This window comes from Platichthys flesus, chromosome 8 (genome assembly GCF_949316205.1).
Source record: "Platichthys flesus chromosome 8, fPlaFle2.1, whole genome shotgun sequence".
Taxonomy (NCBI): Eukaryota; Metazoa; Chordata; class Actinopteri; order Pleuronectiformes; family Pleuronectidae; genus Platichthys; species Platichthys flesus.
Genome location: NC_084952.1, coordinates 15,423,728 through 15,443,134, shown reverse-complemented (window position 1 = coordinate 15,443,134; position 19,407 = coordinate 15,423,728). Strand labels below are relative to the sequence as shown.

The window sequence follows — 19,407 nt, the reverse complement described above, 5'->3', positions numbered from 1 at the left end:
TGAACAGTAAATGTCAACGATGATTGTATCTCTTTAGATGTTTTCCTCATCTTTTTTTTTTTTCACAAAACCCACATTCTTTTTTCTCTTTGGCTCCGTTGTTTCTCAGTCACACGTCCTCCATTTCCTGCCTGTCTCTCGGACTCCTTCTCCCTCTGGTCTTCATAGATCCTCCTGCTGGTAACCACCTCCCTCCCTCACCCCCCTCAGTTTTCACCAGCCTTCATCAAGGCCGGCCTGCTCTGAAGAAGGGATGCTGTCACGGGGAGATAGCTCGCTAGCGCCCCGGGGGGGGGATTGCGTCAGCTCTTGTCATATAGAAATGTGAAGTGCTTCAATCTGGGAACTCAAATGGCAGAACCAGATTCAAGATCACCTCAATGGCAACGGTGCCATGGCTGAACGTATGAAAAGGAGGCTGTTAGTCGTCCTCATGCATCAACATTTATCGTCTGTTTGAGGTTCATTTTATCTGCTGGGTTAAACCGCGCCAGTGACTACACATGCAGAAAAACACACAATTACTGCATACAATAAATTTGAAGAAGAACTATAAATCAATAAGAGCGTATTCTCGCTTTCAGTGGAATCACATCATGACCTAATGGTCATGTTATCATTTTATGAAACGTTGTTTAATTTAATGCAAACTGTCATTAAAAGACTAACACAATTATATATTCAATACGAAGGCTTCTTTCTGATGATATATGTAATAGTGGACATCAGTTCAGTCTGCAATGGTATACGTTTTTAATTAGGTTTTGCCTGCATCTGTTATTCAATTATGCATTATAGTTATTATTAATAATGGAAAAAATGATTGTCCTAATTTAAAAATAATAATGATAATAATAATGTTTGTGTATATAGCCGTTTCCAAGATTAAGCACCATCGGCTTTCCAAGAAAACACAGAAAACATTTAAATCAGAAACCCATGCAAACCCCCTAATGTCAGCTGCCCCTATGCTGTCACAAGCACGAAACATTATTTAGAATTTAATAAAAACATAACATAACAGAGCAGCTGTTTTGAAAGATAATCAAAAATTATGCTTTTCACAGAGCAGCTCTTTGCGAGTGACCTGCGAGTTTCTCTCCTGCCTTGTGCTCCCCCTGCCGGGTTGGAAATCCCCAGCGAGTTGTCCCATATCTGCTGTTTGGGTTTGAACAAAAAAGAACAAACAAAGTACAGGCAATCCACTGGTGAGGTCAGGGGTGTATCTGCCTGTGTGTCCCTATGAATTGTACATGTGTGTTTGACTGCTGCAATGCATGATGGATGATAGTGGGTCTGGGGACACTCTGTCACTTAGGCCTGTTTGCCTGCTGCTCAGCCAGCAGCACATCAGCAGCCCAACATGACAGCGGCAGATTATCATCTTCATCTAACTTCCTCCAGAGGTTGTTGACTGGATAAACTCTCACCTCAAAACAAACTTTATGTTGTGCATGTACTCTTCTTTAGCTATCATGTTTAAAATGTATTTATTATGCTGTGCCCATTGATTTATTAACAGAAATGAATATGTAAGTTATTTGGAATCTGAGTCGTTTATCTGTGAACACACATTACATTCCCTTATCTGCTTGACAGTTTAGTAAACATCACAGTGAAACAGGGTCCAGTAACTGTAATGACTCGAATGACACCTCTTTTACACCGAAGTTAGCGGGTATATGAAGATTTTTTAGAACATGAGTAAATCTGCAAAGAAAGATGATTGACTCCTTTCCCATTGGCAGGCGAGGAAAAGATTTTCTGCTCTTTTTTACCCCAGCGAGTCATATTCACTGTCACCAATGTGCTGGAAACCACCACGTCAGAACAAATCAATGTCTTTCTAGTGTTGCATCTTGCATGACATCAAGAAAAAAGAAATCGCTGTTGTATTTTGTTCCCGAGACATAAAATTCCAATACAGAAGTGTTCATGTCTATTTACGTGCCAGCGCCAAGGTGCAGCCTCAGTGTCTAGACTGCCAAAATTAAGAAGATGAAGAAGAAATAAGCTAACCCGGGTGTTATGTTTCCATCATTGCCGATCAGAGCCGATGGAGCCGCATGTCAGAGTCATTTGACCCGATACTGATGCCGACTGTATCCATTCACATCACAGATAAAAGTCAAATGTTTTTTTGACAATTGGAATAGGCGCATTAGTGTCTCTATCAAAGAGGACACTGGAATTGCTGCCCGTTATGCTACTGGTCCTAGAGAAAGAAAATCATATAATACAGCCAACATGTCAAATATTACAAGAAATTTAAAAGTATTCCAACATGGCAATCTCATGTGTGTGATTTTGTCAAGTTTCTTATTCACACGTGCTTTTGATCCAAATCTAAAGTGAGAAATAACAGGAGGCTTATTTCTGTTAAATTATATGGACATGTTATGTTAAATTGACGAGTGTAAAGTGCATTTTTGACACCCCTGCTGCTCACATTTTGAGTGTAGCAGATGAAGCCCACCACATGGCACAGCACTTTAGAAGATGACAGGAGTCATTTGTGAGAGGGAGCAACATAGTCAACATAATAAAACATTATGTTGACTATAGACTGTAGAGCATTTATACACTTACTGTATGGCACAGGCTTTAGGTTTGAATTAAAACCAAGTAAGACAATTTACTTGGCATTGCGTTGAATTGATGTCTCTCAGTTATTTACTTAACATTTTTAATAAATTCAAAGGTCTCCCATTTCACTGATCAGATTGATTCAAATCATACATATACATTATATGTATTGTATATGTGTGGAGGTATGCTGCGATTCAGGAACTAGACCTAGACCAGACTGCACCTGAGCATTCAGGTGGAATGACTGGAATATGACTGGAATTCTGCTGATTTATGTGGTATGAATCTATTCGTCAAATCAGTTTTAAAGTAAGCGGAGGGAGGATTCCTTAAGCAAAGTTGTCTGATTTCAAATAATAGTTCATATGTAAAAATGTAATTGAAAACAATATTGAGATGTGAGTAAAATATAATTATTGGCAAGAAATTATATAATTTCCTGTGTCTTAAATATAATGAATAAACCTAGGACTCTCAAGAACTGTAGAGAAAGTAGATCAAATGTTATCATACCATAAGGATTTAATCGGGGGTCATTTTTTGGGAACAGTGATGCAACTAAAACATGAGTATTCAGAGGATTTAGTCGCATCCTATAGTATCTTAATAAGTAGGTTTGACCGTTGACATGTATATGGTGCAGTGAAGATGTAAAGTACAAGACCAGAGGACCACAGCTGCTGAGGTCAGAAGAGACACACATGCACATGCTTCCCCATCACTGGGCTTCATTATCTATTCTCTCTCCTCTCTAGTTTCCCCTGCAGCGTTTCAACCACAGCTTCCTTCTCCTCTTCACCTGCCATCTTGATGATATAGTCTTGCGCTCATGAGAGTGGCTGGTAAGCAATCTTCAAGGGAGTCGATGACTCTCAGCTCCATCTCCCTGTGACCGATAGCTTCACCTTCAGGGTTCAACTATCCTGCTTTTCGTTTGACCACAGTGCAGCAGATGTGGCTGAAAGCTCTCCAGGGGTCAAGCAGACCCCTGTGTCGCAGAGGGCTCGCACATGCCGCGGCGTCTTCATCATCGTGGTGTTGCCCTCTGTTTGACAAACACAAATCATTGTGCAGAGCAAAAGAGCAGGTGGTTTGAACAAGAATGCTGTTTCAAATCTTCAACACGCTGGCCATTTCAGAAGTTCAGATAACAGTGTTGTGATGACAGCTGTGAGAACAGACCGTCGGCTGAATAATTCAGGGACAATCGGTTTGACAGGACTCAACCGATACATGCAGAAATCTTGCTTTGCATGCCCCCCGTTTGCTGAATACCCTTTCCTTGGCATCTGCAATTAAGGACTATCTATGCAAGCAGATAACAGACCTAGACCCTTGGCCCCTTGCTTCAGTTCGAGAGCCATGCTCCGAGATCCCAGCCCATCACGTTGAACAAATAACAATCCCTTCTTCGGCAGACTCATGCAGTCCACCGTTTGCTGCAATGCAGAGGTGAGAGGAGTGCTACAGGACCTGACTTATCCTCTCTAACATCCCCTACCTCCGGGAATATGTCAAGGCAGTACAAAGCAAGGACAGCAGCTAAACACTGACCCTTGGTATCAGTATGGCTGTGTGCATTTTAAGGAGGATTCAGCGGAGTATGAAACATGTAAGGCTTATGATATTCTGTAATTGGATTTCCCAGAAAGCTGGTGACAAAGTCCCTCACACACCACTAATCCTCCCAATCAGCACTGCAGGCCTAAAGCGTGCTCTCCTCCGCAGATGAATATGGAGGAAGGGAGGAGGACGAGGCAGGAAGGCGAACGCGGGGATCGTGAGGAGGGTTTGGATCGAGCCGCGGCTGCATCGGAACGAGCGGCCGCAGAGGGCGGTGTCCCGACGCGCACGGCCTAATCAACATCTCCGGGTTGGGAGTGAGATGAGGTCGGGGAGGCAGGGCAGGGGGGGAGACATGTGGGAGTTCAACGTGTCCAACCACATCGGCAAACAATCGTACTGTTGCTGTCAGAAGCGGTCATGGGCCTCGGCTTGACCACAAACTAAGCAGATTAGCTTCGCTGAATCACGAGAAAACAGTTCACTTTCGGACTCCATGACAGATGCTGTGAGGAGAAGAGGACGCGAGGAGAAAACGCTCAGCTCCATCACGGAGATTACACTTGGTTTGAGACAATGCCTTTAAATTATTCGACTTGACTTGAGGAGAGCTGGGTGGATGATTGGTGCTGATATTTCTGGTATAGGGTGCAGCACCTGACTGACTTGTTTTGAATCCAATTCTACACAGGAGGAGGAATAACCTGGCAGCTGCAAACTTCCCCTGTTCCTGTTCCTATTTGGATGATTGAAAAGAGTAAAAGAAACAGAATAAACTTTTTGCGGATGTCTGGCAGGCACATATATTTTTCCATCAATGTTGAAAAAACACTGGATTGTTTTGCCTGCCCTCCTCGATTCTGTGCATCAGTTCTCTCCGTTCCTGTGCGTTGCTTTCTAAAGCAGTTTGTGTTTGTCATTTTTTCTCTTCCTCTCATCCACATGACAGGACAGCAAGAAGTCTTGAAATTTCCATATTCCAGTTAGGGTGCAAACCATCTGAGTTTAATGCTTCCTGACTAGTCGTTTCTGTCCTTCAGGGGGATTTTCAGAACTCTCAGACATGTGTGTGGCTTATACACACATGCAACGGCATGAGTGTTCTACACAGGGGCCACCGAAAGGAGATGACTATCAGTCAGTCTCACGAGGTCCACTTCCTGCACGTGTAAACTAAGCCTTTGCCCCCGGTGTCGCTAATCAAATTACACGTCACAATTCATATCCTATGGCGATGAAATATACCGAGTCGAGCTATTGGGGGATTTGCATTGTGAAGCCTGATTACTGAGCTGAATTTTAAAACAGCGCTTCTCCAGGAGCAGCTCTTCGCTCTCTCTGTGAAGAATAATGGAATAAGTCAATGAGGACGGGAGATGGGACTAGTTGTTTAACCTTGAAGAGATCACTTAAAGAATTCCCCCTCCTTCTCCGCCTGAGTCCAGGCCTGGTTAAGTATGTACAGTCCGGCACCAGTTCTCATCTTATTAGTGCCCTTGCTGAGGCGGTGCTCTGTCCCTGAATGCTAATGCTCGAGGTAGCAGGAGACAGAGAGAGATGGAAAACAGAGGGCTATGACAGTAACTCGGCTGTAATCCTATATATTCCACAGCCTGTGATGGGGCCCCTTAAAATATGCCATACTCACCTTTTTTTCTAAAGCAAATTTCCCCACATAAAACAATAAAGATTCACTTCACAAAACTCCATGTTGTCACTTCGAGAAAAGAGAGAAGGAGAGAAAAGAGACAAGAGAGGCAAAAGAGAGAACAAAGTTTGCTGCATTAGAAGAAAGATGTGCTCCATTTTATTCTCCGTCGACCTTTTTATTGACTGGACATATGCGGGTAATGCCAATGAGAAACATTGTGTGTAAAGTGGTGGCAGTGTGATACACTGTCTGTCACCAGAGGTTTTAAAATACAAGGATAACCTGACAAAGACAGTTTATAGTGTCACTGTCAGTTCATCCAAACTCTAAAAATAGCTTTTTCCCCATTCCTCGATTGGTCCCTCGGCCCTGAAGATGGTTCTGTTTTTTATTTGCCAATGTTTTCAAAATGTTGCCCCCTTATATCCTCAATCAAAACTAAAATAGACGAATTTTCACATGTGGTCTTCACCGCACTCAAACACTGATTAAACACTGCAATTTGTTACTATTGGTAATTCGTTCAACCAAAGAAATAGCCGCTGTAATAAGATTTATTACAATCACGTTGGCTGTTTGTCCAATGTCACTACTGACACCCAGAACACACCATTATACACCATCTGTAAATGGCTCTACTAGGGAAACACACTCAAAAGTTAAACACTTGTTCAGCGAGTAAATAGCTATACGTTTAAATAAAATATAAAATGAGAACCCTTGTAATGCTTGAAAATATGTCTGTTCTCTTTTGATCCAGATTCAGTTGCATTTCCAAACCTCTTTAGCTGACCACTTTGCTTTTTTTCTCTCGATTAACTAGGACAGCTCAGTCCTCAGTTTCATGAGTACAATGCTATTACAACAAAGTGTTCCAACTGATATTGTAATAAAACACGTTTTTCCTCTAATGACGTTCATTCTGCGATATTCCATTAATCTCCATTAAACTGGTGCGGAGGCAGAAATTACAAAGGACACTTCAATATCTGGCTAAATTAACTCCAGCTGCATTGCTACATTAGACCCCATGAGTGGTTAGCGATGGGGCAAGTTGACGCTACAAGCTCTGGATTGTCTCACATTTTGATCCAATCACAGACTTGGATGGATTGTGAAAAAAAACATGGCTGCTACACAACGGCAATGGGAAAGTGGTCATGCAACAACAGTCTTGATTAGTCCCTAATATTTCATTCAGCTTCAGGGTGTCCGAGGACTAAAAAGCTTTGCTCTGAGATGAAACCCCAGAAATTGGGAGTGAAATGTTCACTGACTTCTCACAAACTTCGGCCACTTGAGAGTAATTTCCCAAACCTAAGCTTCTTTATGCGTAGAATACCCAAAGTCTATCCCTTTACGGCTTAGGGAAAAGACTTGTACTGGGGTAGCGGTAGCAGTGGCGGCGTTGGCCACACTACAATTGGCAGGAGAAAAATACAGAGCACAAAGTCTCTGGGAAGAAAGCAAGAGAACATAAAGCAAATCTCCTGTGACTTCTCTCTGCCCTTGACATATTAAAGAAGGGTATGTTATTCAGACTAAGTGTCCAGATACACCAGCATGATTAAGGTGCCATTTCACCTCATCCACACATATTGTGAGCTTCTTTATTTTAAGTGTGGTCAGTTAATAATGTCAAAGTGGACATTATGCTGCTTTTGGCTACTTTACGTTTTACTGCCGTTGGTCGGCTATTGAATGAGTCCAGCTCATCACTCGAAGTGAATCAATCCTGACACATCGACCAACAGCGTTTAGCTGGCTTCAGGTCAGTGTAGCGAACAGGAGAGATGACGGTAAAGCAACTTTACAATCAAGCTCACACAGTTGGGCGTACAGAACCACAGTGGTTGGTCACTTCATCTCACTCACCTCATACTGTGCCTCTCTGCTCCACCAGTCCCTCCTATCGTAAACACGGCTAAGCCACTGAACTCTTCCAAGTCCTTTTTCATCGTATTCTAGCAGTTCCAGGGCTGCAAAGGGCACCAGCATCTGAGAGGCGCTTTCTATTGAGGCCTTTGGAATGGAATCACTCCAAACGGCCTTTTCATTCCGCAGCTGCGATGGATTAGCTCTGTCATGGGTCCAGATGAGGTTTGCCTTCCTGATCTGCGCGCCACGCTGCGGAAAATAAAGCCACACCACCACCGAGATAAAGAAGGCAGGAAAAATTAAATTAAAGGACAGCTATCGCGCCGGCGGCTACCCAATGGTCGATGATAGAACACTTCAATATTTCATCACAGTCATGCATGGACACACAAACATTAACAGCGGCATGGAAGCTACCGCCCACAGGTTTTACGTAGCCATGTGTGAAATGGCAAGAGCCACACAACAGCACTCTCCGAATTAACCATTGGAGGGAGAAACAGAGGAGGGTCATGGTCGAGTGAGCACATCGTGTTCACTTAATTCTCACTCATGGGGATAGTGAGCACTAAGGACAGGAGAACAGCAGCAAGAAGTATGTAAACTAAGGCCACACTGCTGTGTCACATGTAAATGTTTTTCTCTTCATCGGCCATAAATGCATCTCAATCTACAGACGCATGGACAGCAGTGGCCCCTACCTCCTGAATGGCGAAGGAGCAGATGAGTCACAGCCTGTTGGAGGTTTAAAGTCACATATCACCCTCGTCCTCATAGGGAGGTGTCACTGCAGGGCCCCCAGGCAGTTATTTAAGACTTACAAAACCGGGCACATATCTAAAAGCTACATTGTGGGTACAGCCAAAACAGTAAACCAGGAGTCACCCCTGAAAATCACGGATTCAAGTCATCAGTCAGAGGCCCTTCACTCTCCTGAGATTCTTCAGGTCACGAAAGACTTTTTTTTTACTGTGAGAGTACGGAGTATTTTGGTTCAAGTTCTCTCTGAGGACTCGCTGTGGTCAAATCATTCCACTACCTGAAGTCTTCATGTCCACTTTTTGAAGTTGTCTGCGACAGGTACAGGCACAGACTTGGACATTGGGTTAATCTGAGTCAGTCCGGGTCAAGAGGAACTTTATTTTCTGCCTTTAGCAGAACTTTATTCCTCAGTACTATTTAATATATTTTTTGTATAGCTAACATGCATTAGCTCAGAGGGTTCACTTGGCTTTTTTATATTTTCACATGAATGTGTTACCTACCAAAAATAAAATTCAGCTCAATACAATTTTGTTAAAAAATGAAAAAAGAGAGAAATCATTGAATATTTGTGTTTAACCATCAAATCAGATTCAATTCAATGTAAACATGGACTTACGACTCAAGGTGACACCTGAACCTTAACTGTGCACTTGCATCAGTGCAACAATATGATTGGCTGGATATGTTTCCTAGTTCAGCCGTTATAAAAACAGACAATCGGCCTACTGGGGACAGGGGGTGGAATGTGTGTCATACATCTGCCACCTCCGGTGCTACAGACTGTTCTGTTCAGCATTCTCTGGGATCGGTCTCCTACCTCGTAAAGTCTCCGCTGCAACCGACCAAATCACTCCCAGCATGTTGTTTATCATTTTAATCGGCGCAGGTTTGATTAAACTTGTGCATTCAACGTGAATAAGTGAATCATCAGAAATACATTGGCGCACATTATGATGACAACACAACTAAAGTGATTTGAGAGGCTCGGGTTCTGTTTCCTCGGGCTCGCCGGAAGACACTGTGTTCCCGTGTCAGTGTCATCAGCAGTTCAACAGTTCCAGCGCATCAACAGACCCTGCTCTGACATCGCTGGGCTCTTCAATCTTCCCCTGCAATCACAGTTGTAGTAATTGTCTATAAATTCACCCCCTGTCCCCAGAGGTGTTGGTCTGCGTTATGTCTTTCATTAGATAAGATGTGTTTAATATTAACCACAGAGGCTATTCATGGCACGACATGTCTTATTTGCATCTCCGTATCACTGCAAGGAATATGCTAATACCTTTTCTCCCCCCCTCCTCTCCTTCAGCCTGCATGCTAGACTGCCCATACACTAGTTTCACAAGGTTATGATGCTTCAGTGGCCCGGCGACTGTGAACTGTCACAAGCAATCAGTTATGATGGAGCCCTTGTTTCTGCACAGACATGCAGCTTTGGCAGGGCCCTGCTAGCGACTGTCTCCTCTGAAACGGGCCAGAAACGTGCAGATCAATCTGCTCAGACGGCAGACGGAGCGATGGAAGCTGGAAGCCCCTTTGCACTGTGATCCAATATTTACTAGTTTGGGAGAGAACATCGTGACACTGCCTGTTGGTGTTTTGTATTCACAACAACACCACCCTGATGTCCTCGTCAGTTCTTTAGCGCAACAACTACACACCACACCGCGCACGCACACACGCACACACACACACACACACACACACACACACACACACACGCACACCAAAACAACAACAGCTGATCGTGCAGCCCAAGCGGACTGCCAAGATTAGACAGCATGTAGGTGCCAATTAATGCTCTTCTCTGGGTTCTTGAAGAATAATAAAAAGGCTCAGAGGTGTATTCTTTCCTAAGCCGGGTGACCTTGGTTAGGACAATGCAGTCGGAAGCTCCTTTTGAGGGGGGCTGCCAGAGTTTCTCTTTCTCCTGAGCCCAGCGAAAGCAGACCGATGCAGCAACTTCGATGAGGCACGATGTGCTATTCACGCTCAAGAAGAGGATTACTGATTCAGTGATTGCGGGTATTGTAGGGGAGCATAGTGAATGGCCAATAGCCAGCTGAGTGTGACTGCGATGGCTGCGGGGACATAGCTGTAATGGGCTTTGTGGGAGAGATTAAATACATATAAAGAGAGAGAAAGAGAAATGTGAAAGACAGAAAGGGGGGGTAGAAGTAAAGAAATAAAAATGCGTACTGCAATGTCAGAGATCTTTAATCGTGACAAGTTTTGAAAAATGCTCCTCCTCTCTTCTTCTTCTTTACCTGCTCCATGCCTGCCTTCTCACAACTAGTGCATGAGGATAAATTACATTTTGAAATGAAAAATAATCCCTGACACAAACATAGCCCACTCTCCTTGAGAGATTTCGCTCACTGACAAAACAAAATGGAAAGCAGCCATTACATGAAGCTGGGCTGCTGGCAGACATATCCCTGATGCACCTGAGATGAATAGTTCACAACATAGCAGCCGTTCCCTTTTTACTTTACATGCTCCACATGTATCGGGGTTTTCTTATCATAAACAGTTTTCCTTGCATGCAGCAAAACGGCAAATATCTTTAGTGCACCAGTAAGATCCTGATCCCTCACAGTGTTTACCACTGCTTTATATACGGTCGGCCTCCTCTTGCTCATCACGGCGCAGCGCTGATATCATCTTCAATAAGGGAACACAGACCCAGCCTGTCATTGTTGACTTATAGTTCAGAGACCACCCTATTATTCGAACAGTGCTGAACAGATGTGCGGAGCATAGATGGGCTGTCATATTGCATCATGTCTGCTATTGGGGGAAAAAACAAGGGTCTGATCTACTCCTCGCATTCATGGCTTTACCATAAAGCTCAGATATGGGTCAGTGTCCCACAAATTATTCATACATTTATTCTAGTTAATGGTTACTGGAAACATCAGGGTTTTTACTGCTCAGCTGTGTTTTTACAGATGTGGACATTTTACTGTCAACAAAACCCATCAAAATGTTAAAGCTTTATGAGCAACTCCATATGTCCACGGACACATTCAAAGCACTTCTCACAGTCCAGAATAACTGTGGTATGGATTATATTAAGAGAATCAGTTGTCATGTTATCACTCGTAACTGTGGGTTGGGGGGTGATGATATCGTCAGGTTGCCATGACAGTCCAACCGTACTCGCTTCACCATAATCCCCCCCCCGCTCGCTTATGATTTATCACATTTGCCACCGAATATCGAGCTGATAGATAAAGGAAATCAATAGGAAATCCAAAGATCTCCACATGCCCCCACAGAACACACCACAGCAGACTGTCAGGGCGGAGGAGCTCTTTAAAAGTAGCCTGTAAATCCACTGTGTGATTTACTGGTCTTCCGAATGAAAGATCTGTCCCTGCACTTTGTGCTTCTTTATATTCCATCGAGGTTGAAATGGCCAAACGCCCGGTGTTTGTGAAATATATATGGAGATTTGAAGGAACCAGGAGGGAGGAAAGCTGTTGTTTTATCAAACAACATCTGCCAGCATCATTGATTCCAAGACAAATAGCACTCCGACGGCAACACTTCTCCTCAGGTTGGGTTTAAGAGGATCTTTTGAAATTCTGATTAAAAATTCATTGTGTTGAATCTGCCTCCGAGTGTGTTCTGTGTTTTTCTATTTTGAATCTCATTACGTCTTCAGCGATATGCCTGGCTTAATAAAAAAATAAAAAAATAAAATATAAAAATACAGCGGAGGGCATCTCATGGCCGGAAAATTAGGTCAAAACAACATTCCCTTTGGAGGTTTGGCCTTTGGGATCTCGCCAGCTTTGTCTGTATTTGCTGTATGAGAAAGCTTTAACCTCATTCGACCACAGCAAACAGGACCAGTCATCGTATTCATGCCAGTGAACCTTCAATAAAATTGTATTAAAGGAAACTATTTCATCAGTTCTCAGCAGACTCAGCATGTTGTGTGTTGCCCTACTATAAGCACTCTGTGGCGTCGAGCCCATTGACGCTGGGTCAGATTGTTTTTTTAAACATTTTGATAATCATCATAGGACTCAAATGTATTATTTGAATCAAGAAATAAATCATACCCTAAAATCCAACCCTTGCCCTAGGGTGTTTTCTTAATTGATTTTGTTTGTTTGGTTTGTCTGTTAGCAGGATTACACAAACCCTGCTTGACGGATTACCATGAAACTCAGTGAGAGGATGTGGAATTGTTCAAGAAAGAACCCATTTCCTTTTGGTGCAGATCTGAAAAATGGGCGGATCGAGGAATTTAGTTTCACTTTCTCTGCAACATTTCTCCCACAAGTCATTCAATCTACGGTGGCAGCTGAGAAGCACATACACACGCTCAAATGCCTCTCTCACGTGCAACAGATGGACTTCATGGACGACAGCACGAGCTCAAAAGAGAGCAGGCAGCGAAAAGGGAAACAAATAACGCTGCACATAGCTTTATAATGCAAAACACCAAGTTAGGGATATTATGTTCTCATGAGAAGTGAAAACACACTATTTTGGGGTTCATTATGAAACTGTGCTGGGACAAATTAGAATATGGTGGGCTGGCACAGCTGGATGGTTTCATGTCAGGAACCCACACCCCCACGTAAATCTGTGGTCAGCTGCGGAACTGCAGCGAGCCGTAATACAAAGTCATTACAGTTGCAAAACTGTAAATCTGCCCTCATGCAGTAACATCACATTATTCTATATTCAGCATTTTATTTTGGCTTGCATGAATCCTTTTAAAGCACTTATAGTAATAATTTATATTTAGTCTTGGGGTTGCTAAGAGTATAATGCCAAAAAGTGTCAGTCAGATCATAAAATGTGAGAATAACTGCACCCTTCCTCCGCCCCATCCTCTGCTATCTGAGCCATACTGTCACCCCCCCCCCCCCCCCCCCTCTCTGCTGTTGGCCCCGCTCCCCTCTCAGGGACCCGCAGTTCCCACAGCATGTAACCTCATGCCGAGCCGTTACAGTACCACTCATCTGCCTGGGACCCACATGCAGCCACCTCAGCGGGCCTCTGAGACCGCCTGGCCTGCTGGCCTCAAAAACACACTGTTATGTTACCATACATGTTTCTCTCAGAGACTTCTGCACAATCATGGTTCTTAATACAAGTCCATAACCTTTTTTTCTTAATTTGCATATCTTTTTACAGAAAGTTTTTTTTTTGTTCGTTGGCTATTTTCCACAGAGGGAGGGTCAAGGAATATTTTAAATGTAGACTTTACTCGAGGAGCAATGAAGCGTGCCACGGGAGCTTCAGTACATAGCAGTGAGATTTGCTCAGTAACAAATGTGAAGAGGGAGACAGGACGTGCCCGTCTGTGCATATGTGACCGCACACGCCTACTGTCTGTGACTGTGTGTGCAGGCTCCGTGCATATGTGCACACACATGCGTACATATGAGCATGTGCATTCAAACACAAACCTCCATCTGTGCCTCCAACACAGCTGGAATGTGATGGCATGTCCCAGTACAACCCCCATAGCCCGAAGACGTCGGCCGCCCTCTTCCCCGTCCCTCTCTCCTTCTCTGTCTCTCTCACACACACACACACATTTACACATCCTCTCTGAGATAAGCAACCTCTAAAACATTTTCCAATCAAATCCTTTCTCCTCTTGCTTTCTCTTACTGCAGTCTCTATCTCTATCCTCCCACCACTCAGTCGTCAGCCCCTTCTCTCTTTCCCAGCTTCCCCAGCTTCCCCTGCCATGTTTGCCTGGTCACACCCTTCAAGTTGAGTTACAGGCTGCAAGGACAAGAAGTGTGGTGCTTACTACAATCACCTGAGGAGCTTCTCTCGACCATAGCCTGTCTCTGTCAGGCCATGAGCTTCGGCAACACGTCTCCCTGTCGCTCTGTCCATTCACACACCAACCAACACCAACCACAGCCCCTTAAGCTATACATGCAACAATACATGCAAAGATTGGGTAAGGTCTGTTTTTTCACAACATATGCCATTTGCCACAAGTGTTCAGTCAAAGTGTAGGCTGCCAGTGGAAAGAGATGGTGCTGGTGTTTTTTGGCAACATGTGCAGAGCTAGCGCTGGGTGGGCGTAAAGGTCGGTCAAGAAGAGCCTTCGAAGAATGTGTTGTGTCTAGACAACTATTTGACTTGAGTGCAGCTCTGGTGAGTGTTTATGATGATCCCCATCATTATGTGCAACGCAACATCCAGTGCAAGAGTGCAGCACGAAAATACTGTGTGATCATTCATTTTTCTGCAAATCTCCTCACACTGACATTGCCAATATTGCACCATTGACCAGTGAAACCAGTGGCTTAGGCTCAATAAATATAATATTCTACAACTGTGGGTTTCATCTGTGCAAAATCCTTAATCACAAAACAAAGAATTTGCTCTTGTTCCAACATTGTGTTTTAGAGACATGAGAGTGGCAGCCGATCAATCCTCTGATCCGAGCCTTGGTAAGAAAGCAAGAAAGCACATTTCGGCAAAATGTCAGACTTTTCCTTCATTATCCCTCCTTTTACAATAAGACATATTGCATCTCACATGCCCTCTGTTTGTCTCTCTTGTCCCTCTCCCGTCTTCTCTTTTGCCTTCTGGAGAGACAAATGTTATTCCATCCTCTTGGTAGCGAGGCGGTTCTGACGACAGTAGCTATAGGCCGTCGGAGAAGGTGGCTGAACGTTTCAGCCAAAGAAGCAGCTGCTTGCCAGGGTTTAAGAACCCGAAGGATTTAATTTAAATACGGGTAGGCACATGTAAAAGGCTGGCAGAGAGGACACACACCATTAGCTTAATGACAGAATGAGGAATGAGGAACAGAGAGATGAAATTCAAAAGCCAAGCATTGCAAAATGTCCCTTTAACAGGAATCAAGGCCAGTAATCTAATAAATAGCGCAGCGCAGAGAGACGGAGGGGCGCTCGGTGCCTTTCTTTTTCCCTGCCTCAGGTAAAGAAGGAAGAAGATGAAGGGTAAACAGGAGAAAGGGGGATGGCAGTGTCATTAAGTTGGCTAGCCGTGACCATCAGGAACATTAATGCTGCCTGCTCGGCTTTCTTCAGTCCGCTACCCTTTGCTTTGAACTACGCCTCTGTGAGCATACCTGACTCCGAGCCTCCACTGCTATTATGGACCCTGCACTGGTAATTACACATTTCACTATTTCTGATGTCACTTCAAAGCAACAACAGTCTTGCCACCAAAGCACATACCCTCCCTCTGCAGTACAAAGCCGAGCCTTAAGGATTACTGCAGCCACACATTGTTTTGCTGCCGGTCACTAATTCAATTAATGGCAAAAGGCTTAAAACTGACTTGAAAGAAATGGTTCTGACACAAGGACTCGACTTAATTATACCTAAGGATTTCCATATTTTGTTTCTAGAAAGCAGAATAAACTCCGGCAAGTTTAATTTGGTTTTCCTGTGCTCGCATCCTCTTGCTCCTCTCCTTCTATTATATGATTTTTAAAGGATGTAGAGCAAATGAGGGGGAGTGATCTACATGATGAGTCAGAGTACAGGGCTTTGGCACTCTCTGTCCCAGGGTAAAGAGAGAATACACACTAAAGCACAACCACATCAGCTGCGAGATAAAAAGGTCCGGACAAAAGCAAAATAAAATAAAGGCTGTCATCTCAACGACCCTTCAAGGCCTGAGGAAGCCACATCTCATCTTGATCAAAGCAATGAAGCTCGCCTCGAAATAGATTTACTCCCCAAACCTGCATAAATGCCACTACTGTAAAACCTTGTTTCACATTGTCCCAATCATAAAGTAGATGTGTGCTATCGCTCACAAAAGGTCTGAGTCATCCGCGCAGGGCAATTGATGACAAAGGGAATTCGAAACGTCCACTAAATAATTGTGACAGCTTGCAGAACAAACAACAGCGCTGACAAATGTAAAACGCAGAACACGGGAGGTCCTCGCGCGCTCGGGGCGAAGCCTCAAAGGCCTGGAAGTCAGCAGATAAGTGATATTTAATAACCGTCATCTCAACATCGGTCCAGACAATCTGAGGTGCTTGTGGACTGTTGTGAGCTCAGCATGAGCTGTCTGTCGTTTCCAAACCAAGCTTGACAAGACTCTGAGGGCACTACCTTGAAAAAACTCTGATATTAAAAGAATGCTACATCTCAGGCTGCTTTTAAAACAGTCTTTGCTCAAAGGTTGTTTTATTATTTACCTGAATATTCAATAATCAAGCAGATGACCTTTAATGTGTGAGGTATAAAACTTCTTTTCGGTATAATGCAGCAGGCTAAACACACAGGCAGATTTTTAATAAGCAAATCAAAGCTCTCTGCTCGCAGCAAACAGTATGATGACATTTGACAGTCACCCTCTTATTTTTGCATCATTAAATGATACATTTCTTCCTTGCATTAAATTGTGTGCGTCATTAAAGGTTCACGGTTTTCTTGTATGTGAAGTTCAAGGCAGTCCTAGGACAGTGCTCTTGATGGAGAGAGATGCTGAGACGTGGCAGCAAGAAACAAGAAACGGGGCCACGACTCCCAAAGGAGCCCCTGCCTCTGACTAAAGCTCTGTCTGCCCCTGAATTTAATTAGATTCTGATATCAAGCCTTTTTCCTCCTATGCTTCCCTTCCTCTTCAACATGCGTGAAATTGCAAAGGACTATCTATTATTTATTCCCTCTCATTTGCTTATTGTTTCTTATGGATGCATTCGTTAGGGCAGCGGCAGCTCTGCTTCTTGTGATACGACGCTCTGCTTCGTCTCCCTCACTGCTCAGACCCACCTCTTCTGCAGGTCTGAGCCTAACTCATTTGCTGGCGTCGGTTAGGGAGCTATGGATTTTTTTTTTTTCTTCTTCCTTTCACCCAATGACAGCACGGTGAGGTGCTATGAGGGCTGGGTGCTAATGAGCTGACTCTGCAATGCTGGGGTAGATGCTCTGTAACACAAGGGGGGGGGGGGGTCTCTGGCACTTAGGAAGTCAGGGGGGCCACTATGACCGTGCCACACAGGGGTTAGACAGACTGGACAGCTCTCACCGAGCTGTGTGTCTCTCCAGAGCCGGCCATTCGGCCACACTGAACCCATCATTTAAAATGACATCACAAAATGGCAATCTCGGCTCTATCTCTTCCCCCTTTTCATCCACTCTGTTTCTGCTGATTTCGAGAAACGGCTGCCAAGGGGGTGTAGAGAAATGATGTTAGATCAGCTACAAATCAAAAAGGGCTATGTGCACCAGTTGCACCAGGAGGTGTCCACATAAAAGCGCCCATAAAAAAGCACGGACAAATCAAGATAGTGCACCGTATTCCTTTATGTCCTTTCTTCTCATGAGGAGTGAATTGTGTGTGTGAAGAAAGTTAAAGATATTTGCAGCAAATGCACTCACATCCAATTGTGTTCCATATAAACTCTCCGAACAGTGTGAGTCCTTGACACAGGGTTTTGTGTAATTGGCTGCATCTCTCCTCAAGGCTGGCAATGTAAACAGCAACTTGTTTTTCATGGTGGGATGTGAGGGTTGGTGAAATGTCACCTCTACACAACTCCAGAGGGACAAAATACTAGATATTTTGTGGTAAACCCAAAGAAATGCAGCAATAACAGTGTGTACGCTATAAAAATTCTGTTTGTGGATGTGTGTGTTATTCCCACTGAGACTCAGGAGCCAGAGCGGAGTGGGATGAACTTGACTTGGCTTCCCTCCTTTGAGCTCCATATGAGTGTAGACATAAATAATTCTGCTCGGGACAGCGGTGGAGAGGATCTGGACAGGAACCGAATAAAAGCAGACTTACACGCGTGGGTGACCGAGAAGCTGTTGGAGGACTCGAGGTTGTCCACGTTGTAGTTGAGGTGGAAAGGCTTCTCAGTGGTGTTTTGGTTGGTGTTGTAGAGTTGGACAGCGAACCTGAACGCGCTGTGCTCCTGCACCGTGGAGCGCATGAACAGTCCCCCTTGAAGAGATGGGAGAAAACATGAAGATGAGACAAAGCTCCCACATCACACCCGTGCATTTAAATGTGGAGGCAGCGGAGACTCGATTTTATTCAGTGAGGGCTGGGACTCTATATGTCCCATGGTGATTTAAAGCTGGGCGCATGTTACTATCCTGCGTTTTTGGCCATTGCGCCCGTCAATAACTCTTCAGGTCGAGCTGACCGTCTCTCTCCTTCCTCATTTCTACTCATCACTTCTCTCCGCACTCCACAGACGTCGCTTTAATCTAGTTTTCAACAATCAGCGGCTTTGAGCTTGCAGCATAATCAAGTTAGTCTCCGCCACATCACTGCGCACAGCTCCGCGCGCCGTACGGCACAAAACATTAAAAGCGTGCAACGCTGCGTTTGATTCCCCCACACCAACCCGCGGCTCCTTATCAATTAAACAGCACTCACCGATATTAATTTGATTGGGGAACCCTGCGAGCGATCTGTCACAGAGCCACAGCAGAAACCAAACCACGCGCTGTGCCATTTTCTTTTCCTCCGACCTATGATCTGTTCAACTCCTTAAAAAGCGTCTGCCTGGGCACATTCATATAGGAGGCTGAGTTCTGGATGGGGAGCCGGGCACGATGAGGAAAATCCAGTGGATGTGGTGAGGATGGTCGCTCACAGCGCACCAATTAGGTTCATTGAGGTGCAGCCCGAGCAGCTGCAGAGCATTGCTTTTTTCCCCCTTGCAACTAAGAGATAGAGAGACAGAGAGAGGGAGAGAGAGCGAGAGAGAGAGAGAAATTGAGAGAGAGAGGGAGATACGGGGAGGGGAGGGGAGGAAGGAGCTGATCTGAACTCCGATTGGACCAGTGAAGGTGCTTGCCGGTGTTGGTCAAACTTGATCTGACGCTAGAATGAAATTATATAAAAAACCGAATTCGTCTGTTACGACTTTACTGGCGTAAGTGCGGCACTTGTCTATATTTGCGCCGGGCTGCTGGAATACATATAAAACACCGCAGTCTCATGTGGCCAGCGATGGTGAGCGA

General features: G+C 44.4%; 1 protein-coding gene across 2 annotated transcripts in view; it reads right to left on the bottom strand.

Annotated features, from left to right (window-relative positions):
* LOC133959007 (glutamate receptor 3) overlaps positions 1-19,083 on the bottom strand; it is an 84,461-nt gene extending 65,378 nt beyond the window's left edge. For both annotated transcript variants that reach the window (XM_062394062.1, XM_062394063.1), the window contains exons 1-2: positions 18,818-19,083; positions 18,218-18,376 (exon numbers count right to left, since the gene is read on the bottom strand). In XM_062394062.1, coding sequence (XP_062250046.1) covers positions 18,218-18,376; positions 18,818-18,896 — 238 coding nt within the window. In that variant the 5' untranslated portion in view covers positions 18,897-19,083. The remainder of the gene's footprint in view (positions 1-18,217; positions 18,377-18,817) is intronic.
* Between the last annotated feature and the right edge of the window lie 324 nt (positions 19,084-19,407).